A 20,594-nucleotide genomic window follows, 5' to 3' on the forward strand; every position below is an offset into this window, starting at 1 on the left:
AACTCACCTTTCGTGAATAATTGAGATAAAAGCTTATGTAGTCCCCTATTAGGGTTATCGGAAATTACTAACCACCCTATCTCACTTCTGTAACTTCGCCTGCTTGCTGAATAGGTAACTTACGTTGCAAAACGCTCCCCCACCCCTTCTACCAAGATCTGGCCTAGGCAAGACCAACATGTAAAAAGTCACAAACTCACTGCCCCACGGTATCTTAGGTGTCTAACTATGAGTGGTCATTTTAAACCCTCTTAGGACAAAGAACTTTAAACTGATAGGTTCCTGCCAAAACTAACGTCTGTGTGTCACAATATAATTGGCCACCATGAAATGCTATAAATTGTAACTGGTTAACTAAATAATGAGGTACTCTGACTTGCTAAAATCCATATGAACTCACTGCTACCTTTGTTCGGGGCCATTCTCTGCACTTTTCTCCTTAAGATCAGGAGATCAGGTTTGGCCCAGCCGTGAATAAAATCTTGCCTCGCTTTCTATTCGGCATCTGGCAGGTTTTTTTCGACACCACCCTGTTTCACATAGAGCCCGATGCGGGGCTCACACCCACGAAACTGTGAGATCATGACCTGAGCCTAAACCAAGAATCAGATGTTAAGCTAATTTTTTAAATGAAGAAACTGAGGTTCTGAATCTCAAGGTCAGAGAACTAGAGAGCAGTGGAACAGACTTCAACCCTGTCTGTCTGACTCTGGAGTCCAGGTAATAACTTGGTATCTTCAGCTACTGATGTTTTGCTCTTCTGAGAGATAAGGACTGCCTTCAGTGATCTCCTGCTAGTCCTTCAGTCCTGGACTCTTGCTAATGTTTTCTTCTCTTGTCTATTATTCTCCCTTAGAAATGATATTAAATAACAATTCAGTTTCCTGCGGGAAATCTTCCAGCCGTAATTATTAAAACACAAGTAAACATGTACCTTTGAAGCTTGAGGGAAAACCATATTTCAAATCAAACCTTGGGGGCTACCTGGAAAGCCACTTGGCATGTACCCAAAGCTCAGAACAACCACCTCCAGGACAACTGATACTCAGGGATGTTTTCTTTGTCATTGCTGGACAGGAGGGACCTTTCTCAATGATTTTCTGTCACCACATGAAAGTGATAAGTTCTATGAACAGTTTAATGGCCAAATAAAGGATTTCTGGATACCCCTTAGAGGGGATTCTCAATTTTGCTGTGCTCCCAGTACATCTCACAGATATGCTTCGAGGACACATCGATGTTCAAATTTCCACCAGGGCTTGGAATTGTCTATTTCTCTTGGAACAGCTCAGCACTGGCAGGGTTTAGCTGAGACTAAGGATAAAGCACCTTGGGAAGTTGACAGTCAATAAAATATGGGGCCTTGTTTTGAGCTGATGGGAGCAAAAAGGTTTTTTATTTAAGGTCTGACTTTTAAAAGCCTTAATAAATTTGAATAAAAGAAACCGTAAAATGGGTAAAATATGCCAGAAAGTAAAAATGACCACTGGGATTCCTCAACCAATAGGAACAAGTGGTTTCGCACAGCCACAATAGCTTCTTGCCTGATTTTCATTTTTGTTTTTGTTTTTACAACATTACTTTAATTATACCATTCCTCCTTAATACTCCCTCACTGTTGAAGGAGGTTAAACAACTCTTGGCCAACAGACTTCATTCATTCACCCAAAATCAAATCTGACTGAGAAAAGTGGCAACTCTGAGTCCCAAAACATTGACAGATTGCCAACTGTAAAAAAAGGCAGGAACTTCTGGAAACACCACAGAATTGGTCACACCCACATTTCTGTAATGTCTGATCTGTAGCATATCGTTGGTCTATACTGAATTCTTCCCACAAACATGGCTGTTGGAGGTTAGAGGTTTGCTCTTCGCATGCGCTCCGGATGTCTTACTCAATCTTTGCACCCTTCTTTGTCAGACACGCTAGATAGAGGTGAATGATCATCATGAGAATTAAGCAAAAGTTTTAAACCTCAGAAGTTCTTTTAAATCTCATTGGGTTTATGGGCTCCCTGGGTGGCTCATTCGGTTGAGCCACTGACTTTGGATCAGGCCATGATCTCATGGTTTGTGAGTTTGAGTCCTGTGTTGGGCTCTGTGCTGACAGCATGGAGCCTGGAGACTGCTTCCAGTACTGTGTCTCCCTCTCTCTCCTCATGCTCACTCTCTCTCTGTCTCTCAAAAATAAATAAAACATTTTTTAAAAATTAAAACAAACAATAAATCTCAAAAGTTTACAAAAATGCTTTCAGATATACAATTCAATCCTTGTAACAACTTTTTATGAGAACATGTGTTCTACAATGAGGGAAGAAATTTGGAGATGTTCAATGACAAGATTAAGATGATCAAGGCATTTAAACAGTGGTGCTGGGAATCTACTTAGCTCTTCTGATTCTTAGGCCAATACTCCTTCCAGCTCTCCATCACTAAGGTTAGTTGACTCAGTGGCATACACCAAGGGCTCTCAACGTGAGGAGAGTCAGCAGCAGTGCCCGGCAACTCATGAGACATGCAAATTCTCAGGTTTCTCCTCCAGACCCACTGAATCAGAAATTCTGGGACAGGGCCCAGCAATCCATGTTTTTACAACTTCTCCGGGTGATGCTGATGGCTGCTAATGTTTGAGAACCACTGGCATACAGTTCCTACTTATGGTATCATGAAGTCATCTCAGAAACAGACCTTATATCAGTCGTCCTTCTTAAAGCTTCCAGAAGACTTGAAAGCCAGAAGGGAACAGAATGTTTAAAGCTTAACCATACAATGCAGGGGCTGTGGCCTTTACTGGAAGATTTTCTCCCCCTAATCTCTATCATTTGGAGATAAAGGAAATGGTTTTTATTTCTTGAAGTCAAGATCATCCAACTACTCAATTTTGTTAGAGTAAAAAAAAAAAAAAAAAAAAAAAAAAGATCTTTATTCTATGGAAATCCTTTCTCAAGGATCTTCAGTTCCTCCTCAGTCTGCCCAGGACAATGGTTTTATCCAATTCATGGGCAGCCAAAAAGAGTGACTACTTCCCCCCACCACTCACCCACTCCAGGCACACTGTAAATATATACTCTTTCAAGGGCTTTATTCCAGTGTATTTTAAAGTGTGCATGTCTTGGATTTCATCGAGAAAAAAGAAGGGAGGTGAGGCTCCCCTGTCATATGCTCCATAGCATCTGTACTTCTTCACAGTGCTCATCACATTTCTAATTACTTGTTCAATGTCACTGTCTAATTACTTGTTCCCCACATGTTCTCTATTAAGACTTTTAGAGGCCCTAAGCTCTGACACGATAATGGTGTCTCCTCCAACACCATATGGATTTTGAAATTAGGGAAAAAAATCAAAACTTTCAAATACGTTTAAGGTGTCCAACAGGTTTTCATATTGCCCATGATGACACTTCAATACTTTACATCAAATATCATAGACTGAGCATAAGTTTTTAAATTAGGGAGGAGGGTGACTCTTCCTTTGTGGGTGCCCCAAGCATGGGGGTCTTCATGTTGGGTAAGCCAGCCCCATTTCAATCCAAATTGTACATTTCATGAGGATCAAGCTATACCTATCTTAGTCACAGTGTAGTCCCACTACTGGCACAATGTCTGAGCCAAGATAGGTTCTTAAGAAACGTCTGATGAAAGAATAGGAGGGTGAGTGAGTGAGTGAATCAGTGGATGGATGGAGCAAGAGGAAGGCAGTGAGGTAGAAAAGCTAAGGTGACAGGGAGGGAAGGTGAGGGAAAAGTGGGGGTAGAGGTGAGGCAGGAAGGGAGAGAGGGCAGAAAAGCAGATGACAATAAATCCAGTTGGTTACTGTCTTAATTCTGCTATAGTTTAAGAGAGAGATGTACTGGTACTAAACTCCCTAGCCCACTGCTAGAGCTCAAAGAATCATCTGTTTCATTACTGCTTAATTCTAGAATAAATGTTGCCATCATCCTCTTATAGAATTATGAACTGTGTCTTTATTTACTTACACGGCACAATTTTCAAATACGTGACAGCCCATTGCTCATGTCTTTGTCATGGAATTAGGGAAATGTAGCATAAGCTTTAAATTTGTAGCCGCTGTCCAATCAATGAGGAGGGCCCACCATGCAGATAGCTCTGTGATACATGAAGTTAGCTATTCAACAGTTGCAGTCTTTGGGACTTTTTGATTTCTGTCACCCTGGAAAATGAACAGCATTTGTGCTGACAGCTTTTTTTCTTTCCCAATTCACCCCTTTCTAATGAATCTATTCTAAAGCATGTTACGCATTTAAATAAATTTTACACGCCATATCAAAACAGCAATATTAACAGTACTTGTCGCCACAATATCCCATGCAAATTACAGAGAACTTACACATGCAATACATTTAGCCAAAATGGGGATTTTAGATGACAGCAATCTTATAAGGTGTCAACACACAGCAATGATATGCAGACCCTATTTTCTACTTTTTCCTGATGAGAACAAAAGTATGCTTTGGCACAGCATTCAAATTCATCAAATAAGCACCCAAGAACGGATTTATTGCACAGGCTAAAGTTGAGTAAAGAAGGCCCATATGCTGTGTAAAAAAGCTTCTATATCTTTAGGTCCCCAGATCCTAATGTGACAAGGATATTATTATCCACTAGAGTCATAAAGCCTTTTATAGAGATATTTCCCCCCTTAGCCCTGTTATTTTAATTTGTGCACAGATTTTAGCACAGGCAATTTCCCCCTGCAAGGGCTTTTCACTAATAGAATTATACTGTCTTAGCTCAAAATGGCCTTTGGTTCTTAGTCCACTGGGCTCAAAAGATTATTTTCTTGTGTGGAGAGCTCTCCACACCACCCGGGAGCCCACCATTATCTGTACCGAACACCCCAATCCTCTACATCCTCCAACAGGCTACACAGCTGGGCCCAGCATGAAAATGACAACCATTCAAAACTCCACAAGTTTATTTTCCTCTGGCTGGGCATCTCGGCTTCTGGACTCCCGTCAACACCATCACAACACATGCCTTTCAATAAAAAGTGATCCTAACAGGATTAAATGTAATTTAGAGTCAATAAGGAGAAGTTTGCCATCGGGCGGAATTATAATAGACAGTATGATCAGAAGGTAGAAAATCTGGAAGGGTTTCAGGGGTGCATTCTACAGTAAAAAAAAAAAAAAAAAAAAAAAAAAAAAAGAAACAGAGCAGAGAAAAAAATTCATTCCCAGCCAAAACCTTTCACTAGTTCTCTCTCTCACGCAAATCAATTCACAGTCTATTAAAGTAATAAGAACCATGTACTATCATTTACAGGGAGGAAAAAGAGAGAGGGAGAGAGACATTTACAGGAGAATGGAAAGGTAGTGTGATCTCTCTGCCAGTTCTCTGTTGCTATGTAACTAGTAAGTAAAATATTTTTGGTTCTATACAACATGGAGAGGACAAAGGGTGCATGGCGGCCACCACAGACTTACATTTGCTGCAGGACAGTTCCCAAATCATGACTCCACAGGCAGCAGCCTTGGGAAGGCTGTTACTTTTGGAGAAGGCAACCCTCCACCCCTCTTCAGGGTGGATCTAGAAAAGTAATGGGAGAATTGAACAGTGAAATGGACTCTATCCCAGGGAAGAATAATCTTCCACTGCAAGAAGAATGAGCTGCTTTCTCGGAGCTGCCTGTAGAGATGCCCATCACCGAAGCACTGCTTCAGTACAAATGGAAGAAACCAGGAAGGGAGATGGGCATGTTGCAAAAATGCATTGCCTGAAATTATTTCCCTAATTTCGAGTCTTCACATTACTATTAACGGAAAATAAGAGCTACCACTTATAAGACATTGTACTTACCACTTAACGGAGGAGTTTTTAAGTTATCTTGCCTGTGTCATCTCTCTTAATGTTCACTACAGTCCTAGAAAGCAGCTAGTTTTATTTTAATGCTCACTTCACAGATGAGGACAACCTTTTAGGTCCATCCACCATGTCACAAGTGTCAGGATTTCATTCTTTTTTATGGCTGAGTAATATTCCATTATTTATGCATGCCACACTTCTTTATCCACTCATCTATCAGTGGACACTTGGGTTGCTTCCATCTCTTGACTATTGTAAATAATGCTGCAATAAATATAGGGATGCATATATCTTTTCAAACTAGGGGTTTTGTTTTCTTTGGGTAAATAACCAGTACTGGAATTACTGGATCTTAGGGTGTCCTTATTTTTAATTTTTTGAGAAATCTCCATATTATTTTCCCCAATGGCTGTACCAATTTATATTTCCCACCAACACTGTATGAGGGTTCTCTTTTCTCCACATCATTGCCAACACTTGTTATTTCTTCCCTTTGTTATTTTAGCCATTCTGACAGATGTAAGGTGATACCTCATTGTGGTTTTGATTGTAAATGCAGCACCTTTATTACGGGAGTAGTCTTGTTTTGGTATATGCCATAGCTGGGAAAAGTAATCAGCTCATTAGAAGACAGGATTCAAAAAGAAAATGGGCTGGATGAGTGCAGAAGCAAAGAAAATGTTTGGCATAGATGCTGGTAGTCTTAGAAAAAGAAGAAACCACACATCTACAACTTTGTGAAATGACTAGCTGTGGAGTATGGAAAATCCGCCGAAGTTTTAGAGACACGGGGGATTTCATATTCAAATGTTCCAGTTTGGTTAAATTATGTGTCAGGGTGTCTTATTGAAAATAACCAGGGTGCCAGGACTGATTCTGCCACAACTCTATCAGGGAAGAATATGAAGTAGCTTTTTGGTGTTTGGAAACACATGTATGGCTTGCAATTCTGGCTTTACTGCTCTATGGTTGAGACAAGTTATTTACCTTTTCTCCGCCTCAGCTTACTCATCTATAAAACAGGGATAATAACTACAATTGATCTCATTCGGTTCTTGTAAGGGCTAAATGAGTCAATCCATATCTTAGGTTTCCATTGCAAATAAGAATTTGACTACCTAACATCCACTGCATCAAGGATTTAACCCACATTTATAAATTCCTTAGAATTGCCAGATATCATGCAAAAGGTACTGGAAATATTAAGATAAATAAGACCTCAAGTTGTTCACCATCTAGAAGGGCAGACAAATAAAAACATTATGTGCAGCAGAGATATAATATGTTGGTGATTACAGAAGAGATGTGGCAGTTAATTTTTAAATATCTCAAACCGTAACAAGCACTTAAGACATATTTGTTGCCATGATGAGTTTAAAGTATCACCTAGATGGAGTAATGTGTATGCTTGCCATTTTTCATCAGTTGTACCATTGTTCCTTTACAGAGCCATCAGCGACTTATCTACCTCCATGACTTCAACATGCAATGAATCACTGTGACAGATGAAGTTTGTCTTTAAAAATATTTTCTAAGGGCACCTGGGTGGCTCAGTCGGTTAAGCGTCTGACTTCGGCTCAGGTCATGATCTCACACTCCGTGAGTTTGAGCCCCGCATCAGGCTCTGTGCTGACAGCTCGGAGCCTGGAGCCTGCTTCAGATTCCGTGTCTCCCTCTCTCTCTGCCTCTGCCCGACTTGCACTCTGCCTCTCTCTCTCTCAAAAATGAAATAAAAACATAAGAAAAAAATTTTTTTAATCTAAAAAAAAATAAAAATATTTTCTAAAAATAAAACAGAAGCTAACTAATGACAACTTAAGAGTAAATTATAAAGAAGAAAAAAGGAGCCTTTAAAGCACAACCCCAAGAGAGATAAAAGGACATGTCAAGACATTACCAGTGGTTATAAAATACAGCTGTGTTTTAGCTCAGTATATGTAGATTATAATATATGCTTATATCCAATATATTCTCAGAATATATTATTAACTCTTCTATGTACATTTTTAGAAACTTTTGGGGGGAATAATTTTAGATTTACAAAAGAGTTGTAAAAAGAGTACTGAGCATTTCATACTTTCTTCACCCAGCTTCCCCTCATGTTAACCTCTTACATGACCATGCTTTATTTATTCAGCAAACCTAAGGAGTTCACATTGGCAAAGCACCATTAATTAAACTGAAGACTTTATTTGGATTTCCCAGTGTTTCCACTAATCTCTTTTTCTGTTCCAGGATCTGATCCAAGAGACCATGTTGCATTTAAGTTCCTGTGTACTTTTCATACATTAATTATAATTATATATTAACTTTTCATATATGCACTTCCTACCTTAAATAGAGCCCTTAACACATCAACTATATTCTGCTACAAGCAGCTTTCTAACTGGTTCCTACATCTTAGTTTCTTTGCCATCTTTTGACATATTGCTTTTAAATCTTCACCATCCTGCTCAGAAATCTTTGACTTGTTCTACAAGAAAACCAAGACCAAGAACATCAGACTCTCCACATTCCAATCTTCCCACTCCTTCCCCAAGGTGAACTGGCCTGGGTGCTGCATCCCACACCAAAGTTTCATGCTTTCCACTTCCATCTCATTGCCTATATTACTCATATTATCATACTGTTTTTAATATTATATTATTTCCCTTGCCCATGAAGCCATATTTGCCCACCCCATTTAGCAGAGAGCTCACCCTACCCCTACTATCTAGAAAATTCACCCAGCATCATCTGCTATCTTTTCTTTCTGGTTCCCCAACCAGACCTGTGAACTTCTTTGGAGAAGAAGAGCTGTCTTGTGTGCATCGTTGAATGTCCACAATATATTGCACAGTTTAGTTTAATAAAGATGTCCTAATTGGGATGCTGGGAACCTTATATTCTAATGATTATAAAAATAACGGCTATTTCCTAATTCTGGCCTGATATGTAAGGAGCTTGGAAGGTATTGCACCCCCCTAACAAAACAACAACAACGACAACAACAACAACAACAACAACAACAACAACAAACCAAAAAATAAAAGCCAAGTTAGCAATTTTTCTTAGGTCAGTCAGAGAACTGAGATCACAAGGAAAACCACTAACACAAAAATTGGGGAGAGAAAATCAGAGTGACAGTGAATCACCACTTATCAGAGCAGAAACCTGTGCAGGACATGGAGGTAGGACATAGAACCAGAGTTAGAAACATCTATGCTGTAATTGACAAATTGCTGGGGGATCAGTGTGAACAAGTCTGACAGTTACAAACAATGGTGCACACTAACCCTGCCCTTCCCGTGTTCTGGGAACTGTCTAAACAGGTTACATCTGTCAGATTACTTATGTCTTGCAAAAGCCTTATAAGGAGGCCATTTTCCAGATAGGAAAACTGAGGCACGGGGAGGTTCAGTAAGTGGCTTGGTTAGTAAATGTCAGAACCAAGATGTAAATCCAGGTGAATGAGCTCCAGAGCCCACATTCTTAATGATTACTCTATATTTGCCTCATACCAGGTACCAATAGCCTCTCAGACAAGGCCACATAAGCCAGTCATGGGTCAGATGACATTTACAGATACCGGGAAAACCTAGGGCAACAGATATTTACTGTCTACAAGAAACACTCATTAACTCTCACCACTGGGGACCGCTCTTCCCTGTGACCCTAGCCCAGTGCTTCTACAACATCTCCCCATCTCACCACTGCCACAATTAATAAGGTTTATTCTCACTTCATGAAGGCCACCATAAAGTGCCTCTATGTCAAATTTTCTTCTAATTTCATTCTTCAAGGCTCATCATGCTTTGTGCTAAGTACTATATCCCTCCCAGGACAACTAGAGCCTAAAATATTGTCATCGGTGATGAATATGTGTTCTCCAGGTAAGGTGTATTGCTAGTAATTAAACAGTATTAATTCCATCAGCTTTGATTTATTCTGCTCTCTCAGTAATGAAGCCCAGTATTCTATTTTCTCTCTGCCTAGCACTGAGCAATAGAATTGGTGTTTAAGGATTATCAGATAAATCTACTTTTTGGTCAGTCACTGTTGGGGAATTTTTTCAATATATTACAAATGTATTCATTATTCCCTCGTTCATAAAAATAATTAAAAGCTACGGCCGAACACAAATTCCCAGAGCACAAAAGCCTGACTGGCATGCTACTGCCAAATACCAAGGTTGGCAGCTTCTTAGTTTACGGGTTTCTTAATGAGAACTCGTACCTTCTCATTCAATAAAGGGCTTAGGTGGACATTTCCTGCTGGTGTTCACAGGAGTTATAAAACTAAAGCCCTGCACATCAAAATGAAAATGGGCTACTGTTATTGTCTATATGTTTTTAGCAGTTCAGAAATAACTTACCCTAAAATAAAAACTATCCCCAAAAATCCGACAATTCTTGAAAAGTGATCCCCAGGATGTTAATAACATTCTCTTAAAAAAAAAAAAAAAAGCAAGGAAGGAGAAAGAAATACAAGTAGATCCAATCCATCATTGTGATATCCAAGTTTCTCCTTAGATAAAACAGACATAAAACATGTACTTTACAAGCCTCAGATGACCTTCAAGACATCTAAAGTACAGTATCTATGGATTTTTAAGTATAATTAACAACTCCTGTTTTTCCATTTAAAGAATCCAAGTTCTGTTTCTGTGACGGGCAAAAGCCAATCAATCTCGTTTTCAAATGCTAATACAAGCAATTAAAAATAACATTAATTAAAATACTGCAGGGGCTGTTAGATTTTTGGTGGTGGAGTTTTTTTTTTTTTTTTTCCTTTACCTAAACTCGTGACAATTCTAATTTACAGGACCAATTGAGGAAGCACCCTTGGTTTGATCCATTTCTGGGATGAAGAGCTGGCCCCTGAAACCCAGCTGAGAGCTGCAGAAAGCCACCGCTCTGTGAGGAAGCCCGGGCACTGCAGCTGAAATGCATATTTCACCTGGTACACCAAATGTGACAGATCGTTTTATTTACATCACGAATATTAATTTTCTGGTTTTGGTAACGAAAATGCAGAGCTCATTTGTATTGTTGTAAAACTTGTAAATATGCCCTGTAGGATAAGTAATATTCAAAACGACATCCTAATTAAAAGGAAAACTCAGTTGTCTTGCAAGATAATATAAGGAGGGCACATAAATTGTGAATAAGATACATGGTAAAAATGAAAAAGACAGTCTGGATAGGAGAGGAATGAAATAAGATTTGGAAATGTGCTTTTTAAATGAACACAAATTGTGAGATAATGTCTCATTGAACAATAAAAATAACAAAACAGTGGCAAAGATGTAATAGAATTTCCTATGTATACCATTTTAATCTTAATATAATTTTCCCCAGTGCATCCACGTTTATTGAACTACTACGACCATTTCTTTCTCACTCTGTCCAAAGTTACCGAGACAGTATTCTTTGCTGTAAATAATTCCCTGATTATGAACATGAAAACGATCTAGAAATTGACCACAGTGCTTTTTTAAAAACGACATAGTGTCTGCTCAGGGCCAAAGGCCTTACGGGAATGGCAAAGTATGTATAGCTTTCTCAGGGAAGCAGAATGAGAACACAGAAGAATACATTCCCCACGTCCTCTCCATAAGGCAACTCCACACCTTTGTTTCTTTTTCCCTTTATTCAAAAAAATGCAAAGGAGACTTCTATGACACCTGAGCCTATGGTGTGCTGGACAGAGCACAGAGCTAATGCCAAAGAAGTGCCGGGTCCAGGAAACAAGCACACGTGTGACTTGAGGAAAATCTACATCAGTGCATCCTCAGTTTCTCAGTCTGCAAATGGGGGTGATGATACTTGCCTGTTAGCTTCAAGCTTGATCACAAATAAATGTTGAGTAAATACTACTTAAATATGTAGGTGAGAGTCCAAATTCATTAAATATGAAAAGGTTTGCTGGTGTGGACACATGACGTCCAGAGGAAGCCCTACATCTACTACTGACCCCAACTGAGGAAGTTCAGCAAAATGTCCAATTGCAATCCAATGCCATATACATCTCAGATGTGCACACACGTCCTCTACTCATGTAGGTCATTCAGTCTATGTGTGTATTTCATGGATGTCATCAATGTTCTTATAGATCTTAAATTCTTAAAAAATACTCAAAAGTATAGAATATGCTCTGCTTATTATTTTGCCCTCCATTTGATGTCACTGTGGAGTAGGAATTCGGTTTCTGCTGAACATCAATTCAAATGCTCTTTCTGCCATTCACAGTCTAATTTGTTTTATTAATTTATTATTTTTCGAAAATAATTCATCAGACAAGAGAAAGATGTACTTGTTCACGCATTAAGAAAACATGTGCCAAACACATCAACAAATCCATTGTATTAAATGTGTTATCAATTAATCCCTTTGTTGAAGAGAATGCATAACTGTATAATGTGACTAACTTTTAATTTTGATTTTTTATACTAGATTAAACAGTAGAAAAATCATGGACCACAGGAAAAAGTACCTACAAAGCAAACAATAACTGACATAACCAGAAAAACTAGGTTCATAAACAAGTATTCTTATAATAAGTGGTCTTGCTGTTAGAGCTGCAAATCTTGAGCATGCTATCTTTATAAATTTTGCATTATTTTTTTCTAGAAAAATTCTAAGGATTTAAATTGAAGTTTCCAAGTCTATCTGATTTCTTAACATAAAAATCAATTTCAGTGGTTTTCTATTCTATTTTTTTTCAAAGCCTCATTGATCCACATGCAAATAGAGTAAAGGCCATCATTAAATACATCCCCAGGCATTACATATTCAGACTTTATAATCATGGATCAGCTGGTAGGAGATGATTACAAAGGCAACTTGAGATTGTCTGAAGGATCACCAAAGCAGACATCCTTTCCAAAAGCAGAGGCCTCTTCTCCAGCAGACATGGGACAGCCGTCTTTTATAGACTTTCCTTTAGTCCATTATTTCGGATGATCTTGGCATACTCCTTGGCTGATGTGTAAGGGACTCGAGGTCTAGCAGGATCCTCAAAATCAACGTGGAAGAGACCAAACCGGCTACTGTACCCTTGGGTCCACTCAAAGTTATCCAGAAGAGACCATGCACAATATAATTTAAGATTGACTTTATCAAGCTGGATAGCTGATTTTTGTTTCAAGAGAGAAAATAAAAGAAAGGAAGAAAAAAAGAAAGAAAATTATCATCTCTGGGAAAGTTTTTTGAGAACTTCAAAATCATTGACAACCAGCATGGTATCTTTCTCCTGCAGGAGATCACAGAAAAAACTTCTAAATTCTCTTTTCCAATTTTCTTTTTTTTTTTTTAACCAAGTAGGGGCTCCACTCAAGAAGTTAAATTACATATCATTCTAATTATTTGGTTATTCACTCATTTTGATATGTGTTTTATTCGTCCATTGATTTACTCAATAAATATCGTTTTAATACCTACTACTTTTCAGACACAGAGAAACACACACACACACACACACACACACACACACACACACACACACACATAGTTTCTCTCTAGTACCTAGAATTATATTTATTCAAGACACTGCTCAGCTTCCAAGTGCAATCTCTAGATGATCCACAAAGTGCACTAGTAAGTTGGAAGAGATGATAAAAATAGGGCTGAAGAAGCCTTAGCCCTTGTGTCTCTATGACCAAACTGAGACATGTCTTATAATTCTGGAAATAGGACCCTAAAATGAAAAGGGTCAACACACCTCCCTGGTTATACATATATCTTAGACTGAGTAGGTACAAAAATGTGATGGCATCTCCTCTGCCCAACATCTAAACTTACAGTGGTGTTTAAACCCCCTAAAAGCCAAAATAATGGACCATCTCTCCCCCAAATACACTTGTGCACATACACAATATTCTATATAATTTCATTTGTGGGTATCTAAAAGCCCATCCCTGGACTCTGTAGTAAGATACCAAAGTATGGAGAATTTTCGAAGTAGTTTTACACTGATTCCCATCCTGTTAGGGAATTTAACTCACTTTTTAGTATTTTAAGTATTTCAATAAGTATTATTTTAGCATTAGGATTTAGTAATTAGCATTTTAATTTAATATCTTAAGTTTGGCAAAACTCTGGCATTGTATGAATTGCTGTATTGAATATGTCTTTTTAAACCAGGATAAGTGAACTCTATTTATGGGATGCACTCATATCTATTTTCCAATGCAGAAATTAAATAAAAAGGCAAGTTTCCTTCATAAGATAGACATATTCCTAAATAAGTTGGGTAAAAAGGAACATTCATATAATATACCAATTTTTAATGATATTAGGGATCACTCTCAACCAAAATGGCTCTTCTGGCATTGGCAAAGCAAGATCTACTCTATTTTTTTCTTTGATGTAAATCTGTGTTTGGGGGTTCTCTTAGAAGCACTATACCCATAAACTATTGCATATGTGTTGGTCTCCTAATCACCTTGGAATTTTTTTTTTGACTATGGACACCCCATAGACAAAAGGTTCCTGAGAAGTTAATTGATGCATAACCCCTCCACCTTTGCTCATGGAGGCGTGCAAAGTGCTGTACTTAGAGAGCGCCTTATGAATGGTCTCAAGGCAGGAATTAAGCCGAGCTAGATTGACTCCTTTTAAATAGAGTATGGTTGGAAAATGAAATACATAAGATTGAAGCACACCAAGTTTTGCAGGCATTAAAACATTTATAGATATCCCTTCTTCTACTTGTCCACATTACCATTCATGTCTCCTCCCCTCTCTGTCAACCACAACTGCAAAACACCAATATTTTAAAATCATTTGTTTTAACTAACTTAAGTTCTGGATGGCATATATGTAAGAATTAAAATAACTGAAACCAAATACCAGGCCAGAAAACAACAATCTCCTGTGACTGCCTTAGAATTCAATCCGGAGACATGTAAGAATCTGCATTATTTTTTTTTTCTTATTTGCAAAACGACTGCCCAACATGAACGCCTGCCAGATATAAAGCCAGACAGTTTCTGAAAACACGCACAGTCCCACTGAACGTGCACAAAGGATTGATTCATGTGCTCAACCAAGGGATAAAAACGATGCCCTGCCTGCTTGAAAGGAAACAAAAAGGAAATGCTGACAATTTCATTGTTACCTGCCAGGAGTTCAGCTGCAGGTACTAAACTGCCCGGTGACGCTGGTGGGCGTAGCTGCATTTTCACTGCAGGAACATTCAAATAGAGAATCACCTGGCTGCTTAGGGCTGAGGAGTTAGCCTGCTGGAATCCTTCTCATTGTGCTACCACAGGGAAAAGTTACGAAACCATGCTAGAGCCTGTATGCCTCTGCTCTTCCAATCTCCTCTGGAACAGAGAGAGACCATCGTCACATTTCTCGTCAGTGTGATCTAGGAGGGCCCAAATCTTAGTAGGGAAAAATCACTTCTGTGAGTTCGCTTTCTTTCCTTAACCAGAGTTGCAGGCAAAGAAAACAGACTGACAGGGACTATGAATGGGTACAAAACACACGGGATAAAAACAACATACAGAGCCAGAGTTTGGTTTTAGACAAAAAGGCCAGAGGAAAAGATCTCACAGTCAGCAAGTTGAACATAAAGATGCAAGGAGAAAAATATCTAAGACTTGCTAATATATTAATGTCTGAGTCAGGCTGTTCTAATTATAAGAACCACGTGCCAGTGTTATCCTACTCACTCACTCACACACACACACACACACACATACACACACACACACACACACACAGCCCAGTTTTAGTCAAAGTGGGAAGGCTGAGGGGAATGGTCCTTTATCAGACCACCCTAATTCTTTACAAGTTCAAGGGGTCCCCAAACCACCCTCAGTTTCAATAATTTGCTAGAACTCACAGAACTTAGTGAAACCTGTTATACCCACAGCTATGGTTTATTATGGCAAAGGATACAAATTACCATCAGTCAAAGGAAGAGATGTACAGGTCAGAGACTGAGGGGCCCCAAACATGAAGCTTCCATCATCCCCTCCTCTAGGGGTCCTGGTATGGGCATGTGACCATACACACAAAGCACAATCAGAGAAACTCACTGGAGCTTCAGTGTCCAGAGTTTTTATTGTGACTTCATTACTCTGGCATGATTGATTAACTGACTGTCCATGTGGATGAACTCAGACTCCAGGTCAAGTGACACTGTGTAACCCAAAGCCCCCACCTTCAATCACATGGTTGGTCTTTCTGATGTTACTAGCCCCTATCCTAAACAAGGGCATTCTGTCAGGTATGACATAGATTTCCTCCCAAGAGCTGAAGGCAAAGGCCAACCTGCTATTTGGGCAAAACCAGATTCTTTACTACACACACACATGCGCACATATACCTATTTTAAAAGCTCATTATTTTATGCTCCTGGGCAGAATCTTCTCAAATTACTGGTTTACGAAGTGCCGCGATTATGCCTGTGTTTGTCACATTACAAAAGGCTAATAATAATTGGGCACTCAGCTTCAGTGGGTTTTATTTCCCAACAGTTTATAAACAGAGATAGCCTTCGTTTTCAAGACTGCTTGGGACTATATAAGACATCCACGAATGTAGCACAACTGTTCAGCTATCAAACAAACCACTAATCCACAGGCCCAAACTGCCGTGGTGAGGACCAGTGGAAGGGATCTGGACAGTGTAAAAGGCAGCCACCTCACAGAAGAAAAATGGCAGAGATAGAGCCCCAGGAAGGAGTGAGAAGAAAAAATATAAGCCTCTAGATTTCCGTGTTCTGGTAATGGCAGACTACATTATTTGAGCAATCCCTCCTAATGAAACAAGTAAGCATGCTGGATAGAATTTTAAAACCAAATCTTCAAAACAATGAAAAGCTGAAAATTTCATAGGGAATTACCTGGCCACAGCAGAACAAAGAAATTGAGATTGATGGGCATGGTAGCTACTTTCACCTGATAGAATTGTCTATTCTTAGGAAATCAGAATCTTTTCCTATTACCCGGGGTGAGGATAGGTGTCAAAGCCCAGAGACACATGGAGGGAAATCTGAGACCCCACACATAGAAAACTAAGATCCCAAAGGACAAAACACTAATCCCTCAAGGGCAGGATGAGCCAGAAGCAAACCAGTCACTGGAAAGTTTCAAGTCACCTGGTGGTTCTGAAAACATCAAGTCTGGGTCTTGGATGGAAGTGATTCCGGACTGAAGTAACTCCAAGTGTCTGGAAGATTCATATTCAAATACTTTCTGAAGGGAGAGATCTATATTCTAAGCCTTCAATTATTATCACAAATACTTTTAAGTATAATCATCAGCACATAATCAAATAATCAGAAAGACATGGGAAAATAACAATTAGAAAATCACTAAGATCAACAGACAACAGAAACAGACCCACAAAGAGCTCATTTATTAGCATTGTCACACTATAAAATAACGACGTTCACTACGTTTATACTGAAGAGATAAACCTGAAATATCTTCAAGGTTTATAGGGACCTATAAAAAGTGATGTGGCAGATTTGGAAAAGGAAACAGTAACACTTGGGTTTGAATCCCAGATGCAGCAGTTACTAGCCATGGGACTTCCAGTTTTTAATGGGTACAATATAGACACTAATATCTACTCCTGGGGCTGCTGTAAAGATTAAACAAGACAACATGGACTCAGCACAACATATTGCCCATGTGGCTTTCTGTTGTTTTCCACTCTGGCCACCCCTCAGAAGAATACAGTATCCAAAGTAAACATATACTTTGGTGTGCCCTCTCCCCACCAATTCAGATATTTTGATGAAGTAGAAACTGGGTTAAAATGAGCATCTGGGACAATGTAAAAGAGGAAGAGGAGTCACAAGAACAAACTTCAGTCTCAGAAAGTGTAAGACTTAAGGGAGAGGCACAGACAGACTGTATAAAACTGAGGACAGGGGTCTTTACGTCAGTTGACAAACTCTTTTCTTTTCTCCAGGGTGACATCTCCAAGTCACTGCCTGGCTTCCTGCCTCCCTGAGTCTCGAAAAGCAGTCCAGAGACCCCTATAATGCCGACTTTCAGGTGTCCAAGCTCTCAAACTTAAGAGTTGTTAGTTGAGCAGGTGCATCCTGGGATTTACTTCGTGAACAGCAAATCTGATTGGAGGTATGGAAAAAACTAATAGCATGGGTCTGAGTCAAAATCCTTAAGTAGTGCATGGCTAAGTCTATGTCAGAAGTCCAAAAGGCAGGATGCAAAACAAGCTCAGATTCAAAGTCATTGAAATAGAATGAGAAGTGATCAAAGACAAAGGCAGGGTCTTGGGGAATGTCTGCAAAGGGTCACGGAGTATTTTCTATTTTCATTAACTTGTTGCCAAATATGTGGTATATAGAAGAATCTGGCTGATGTAAAGATATAGAGCCAAAGCAAACATCAAAATGATTACTAATCCAGCAAGACATCGTTTCTCCAAGGGTTGACTCTAACTCCCTCCACTCTAACCAAATGGAATCACCTAGGGCATAGCTAAAAAAAAAAAAAAAAAAGTTTGTTAGCCTCACCCCAGACGTACTAAAATCAGAATCTCTCGGGTTGTGTTATGAGCTAAATTATGCCCCCACCAAAACCCGTGTTGAAGCCCCAACCCCTGGTACCTCAGCATATGACCTTATTTGGACATAAAGTCTTTAAAGAGGTGAATAAGTTAAAATGAAGTTGTTAGGGTATGCCCTGATCCAGTCTGACTCATGCCCTAAGAAGAAGGAAGTCACCAGACTTATGTGTGCACAGAAGAAAGACCAATGAGGACACAGTGAGAAACTGGTTATCTGAAACCCAAAAAGAGAAACCTCAGGAGAAACCAAACTTGCTGACTCCTCAATCATATGCCTCCAGCTTCCAGAACTGCGAGAAAATAAATCACTGTTGTTTAGGCCATCCTGTCTGTGGTGTTCGGTTATGGCAGCTCTTAGCAAACTAGGTACAGATCTGAGAATTTCTGTTATTAATAAACAACCTGAGTGATGTTTATACTTAGTCACGTTTTCGACTCCTAAGCCTAGGATAAGCTCTAAGAGTCCACCATAACTTTTTGAACACCAAGGCTTCCCTCCTGAGGTTATAAATGAGGGCAACTCCCTCAGTACTTCTCCTTAGCACTCAGAGCTGGAGGAGCTCTTTGCCAAGAGACACGTGATGTGCAGGCCTGACCACACCACCTTTCAGAAACAGGGGACCACAGAGAGACGAAGGTGGAAATCCTGCAAATTCAGGAGTGCCAAAGGCCTGTCATCTGCTGCTTAATGAAAGCCTTGCCTTACCCCAATGGGTCCTGAGACATCTTCTCAATTCACCATGTGTAATGGGTTTGATGGCTCCTGTATAGATCTGTTCATTCAAAACCTGTGAATGTGACCTTGCTTGAAAAAAGGGCCTGTGCAAATGCAGTTAAGGATCTCAAGATGAGAGATCATCCTAGATAATGCTGAGTCATAAATCCAGTGACCAATGTCCTTAGAAGAGAAGAGAAGGGGGGGAAGACACATAGGGAAGAAAGCAATGTGAGGCCAGAATCAGAGATTAGAGTGATATGTCTGTAAGCCAAGGGATGCCAAGGCAGCCACCAGAAGCTGGTAGACATGCATGGCCTAAGTTGTCTCTCAGACCCCCAGAAGGAATCGATCCTACTGGCACCTTAATTTCAGATTTCTGGCCTCCAGAACTGTGAGAGAATAAATTTCTGCGGTCTGAAGCCACCAAGTTTGTAGTAATTTGCTACAGCGGTCACAGATCATGCACCATACTCACAGAGTGGTTGCCAACTGGGCTCCAAGTCCCAAACCACCCACCTGGTTTCGCAGAGGGCTTGTGAGCATCTTTTCTCAAGGCCTGTCAAAGAGAGAGAGAGAAATCCTTCCTGGGACACAGTTTGAAGCACATTTTCTGGCAACTGCCCCACACGCTAACCTTGCAAATGTGTTTCTCTGAGCTTGGTTGAATTGCACAGAGCATTACAACGGGAAGACAGCTTTGGCTGGGTAACAGTGCCTGCAAGGGAACCGGCACACTGTCTTTCCCTTTCTTTGGGAAAAAAAAAAATAAAATGGAACAACATCAGGAAGATCTAAACATAGAAAATGCACAATAAGCCCCCCCCCCAACTCCAGGTGAGTATCAGTGGCGGGACAGCATCTGTGAAAATGCCCAAATAATCCCAACACGGGACGCCCCACCTGCACATGGTAACTCCTAGTAGCAAAACATATGACTCTCTGAAAAAAGAGTCTGAAAACCAAAGGCTAAGTTTTAAATATTTTATAGGAAAATGCCAATTAACCAGAAATAAGCTGTAAAGATTTCTTAATTGTCTGTATAGTTCCTATTACTTACATTAGATTTGGGAGGGGAAAAAACCCCTGCAAATAGTAAGCAGGTGAAAGGTATAAAAAATTATACTTTTATTTAATTATAAAACTGATCTGAGGATAGGTACACATTCAGTATCAGCTTCTATAATTTATCCATCAATATTATTTTCAGAGTTACCTCTGCTGCAATAGAGAAATTCTTATGAAAACCAGTGTTCTGAGCAAGTGAAACTCTCCTCTAGCAGAAAACCTTTCTTCCTTCCTCCTTTCCCTGCTCTTCCCTCTTCCTTCCTTCTCTTTTTCTTTCCTTCTGGGGACTTACTTTTCCCTCTGCAAAATGGGGGCAACAATATCTTTTTCCTAGGATTGTGGTAAGTATTAAATAAATTAACTCATATGAAGCTCTATGAAAAATGCCAAGTTTATAGGAAACACTCAACATATGATGTTGTTGTTGTTGTTGTTGTTGTTGTTGTTGTTGT

At 39.5% G+C, this 20,594-nt stretch overlaps 1 protein-coding gene across 3 annotated transcripts in view; it reads right to left on the reverse strand.

Moving 5' to 3' along the window:
- The window catches only part of LOC131507763 (cytosolic beta-glucosidase), a 133,298-nt gene that overhangs the window by 13,405 nt on the left and 99,299 nt on the right, over nucleotides 1-20,594 (reverse strand). For 2 of the 3 annotated variants that reach the window (XM_058722958.1, XM_058722959.1), the window contains exon 5: nucleotides 12,050-12,938. The exons of the other annotated variant lie outside the window; for it this stretch is intronic. In XM_058722958.1, coding sequence (XP_058578941.1) covers nucleotides 12,736-12,938 — 203 coding nt within the window. In that variant the 3' untranslated portion in view covers nucleotides 12,050-12,735. Of the gene's footprint in view, nucleotides 1-12,049; nucleotides 12,939-20,594 lie in introns of those variants that run through there. 3 annotated transcript variants of the gene reach the window in all.

Source organism: Neofelis nebulosa, chromosome 3, assembly GCF_028018385.1.
Source record: "Neofelis nebulosa isolate mNeoNeb1 chromosome 3, mNeoNeb1.pri, whole genome shotgun sequence".
In the NCBI taxonomy this organism is placed as follows: Eukaryota; Metazoa; Chordata; class Mammalia; order Carnivora; family Felidae; genus Neofelis; species Neofelis nebulosa.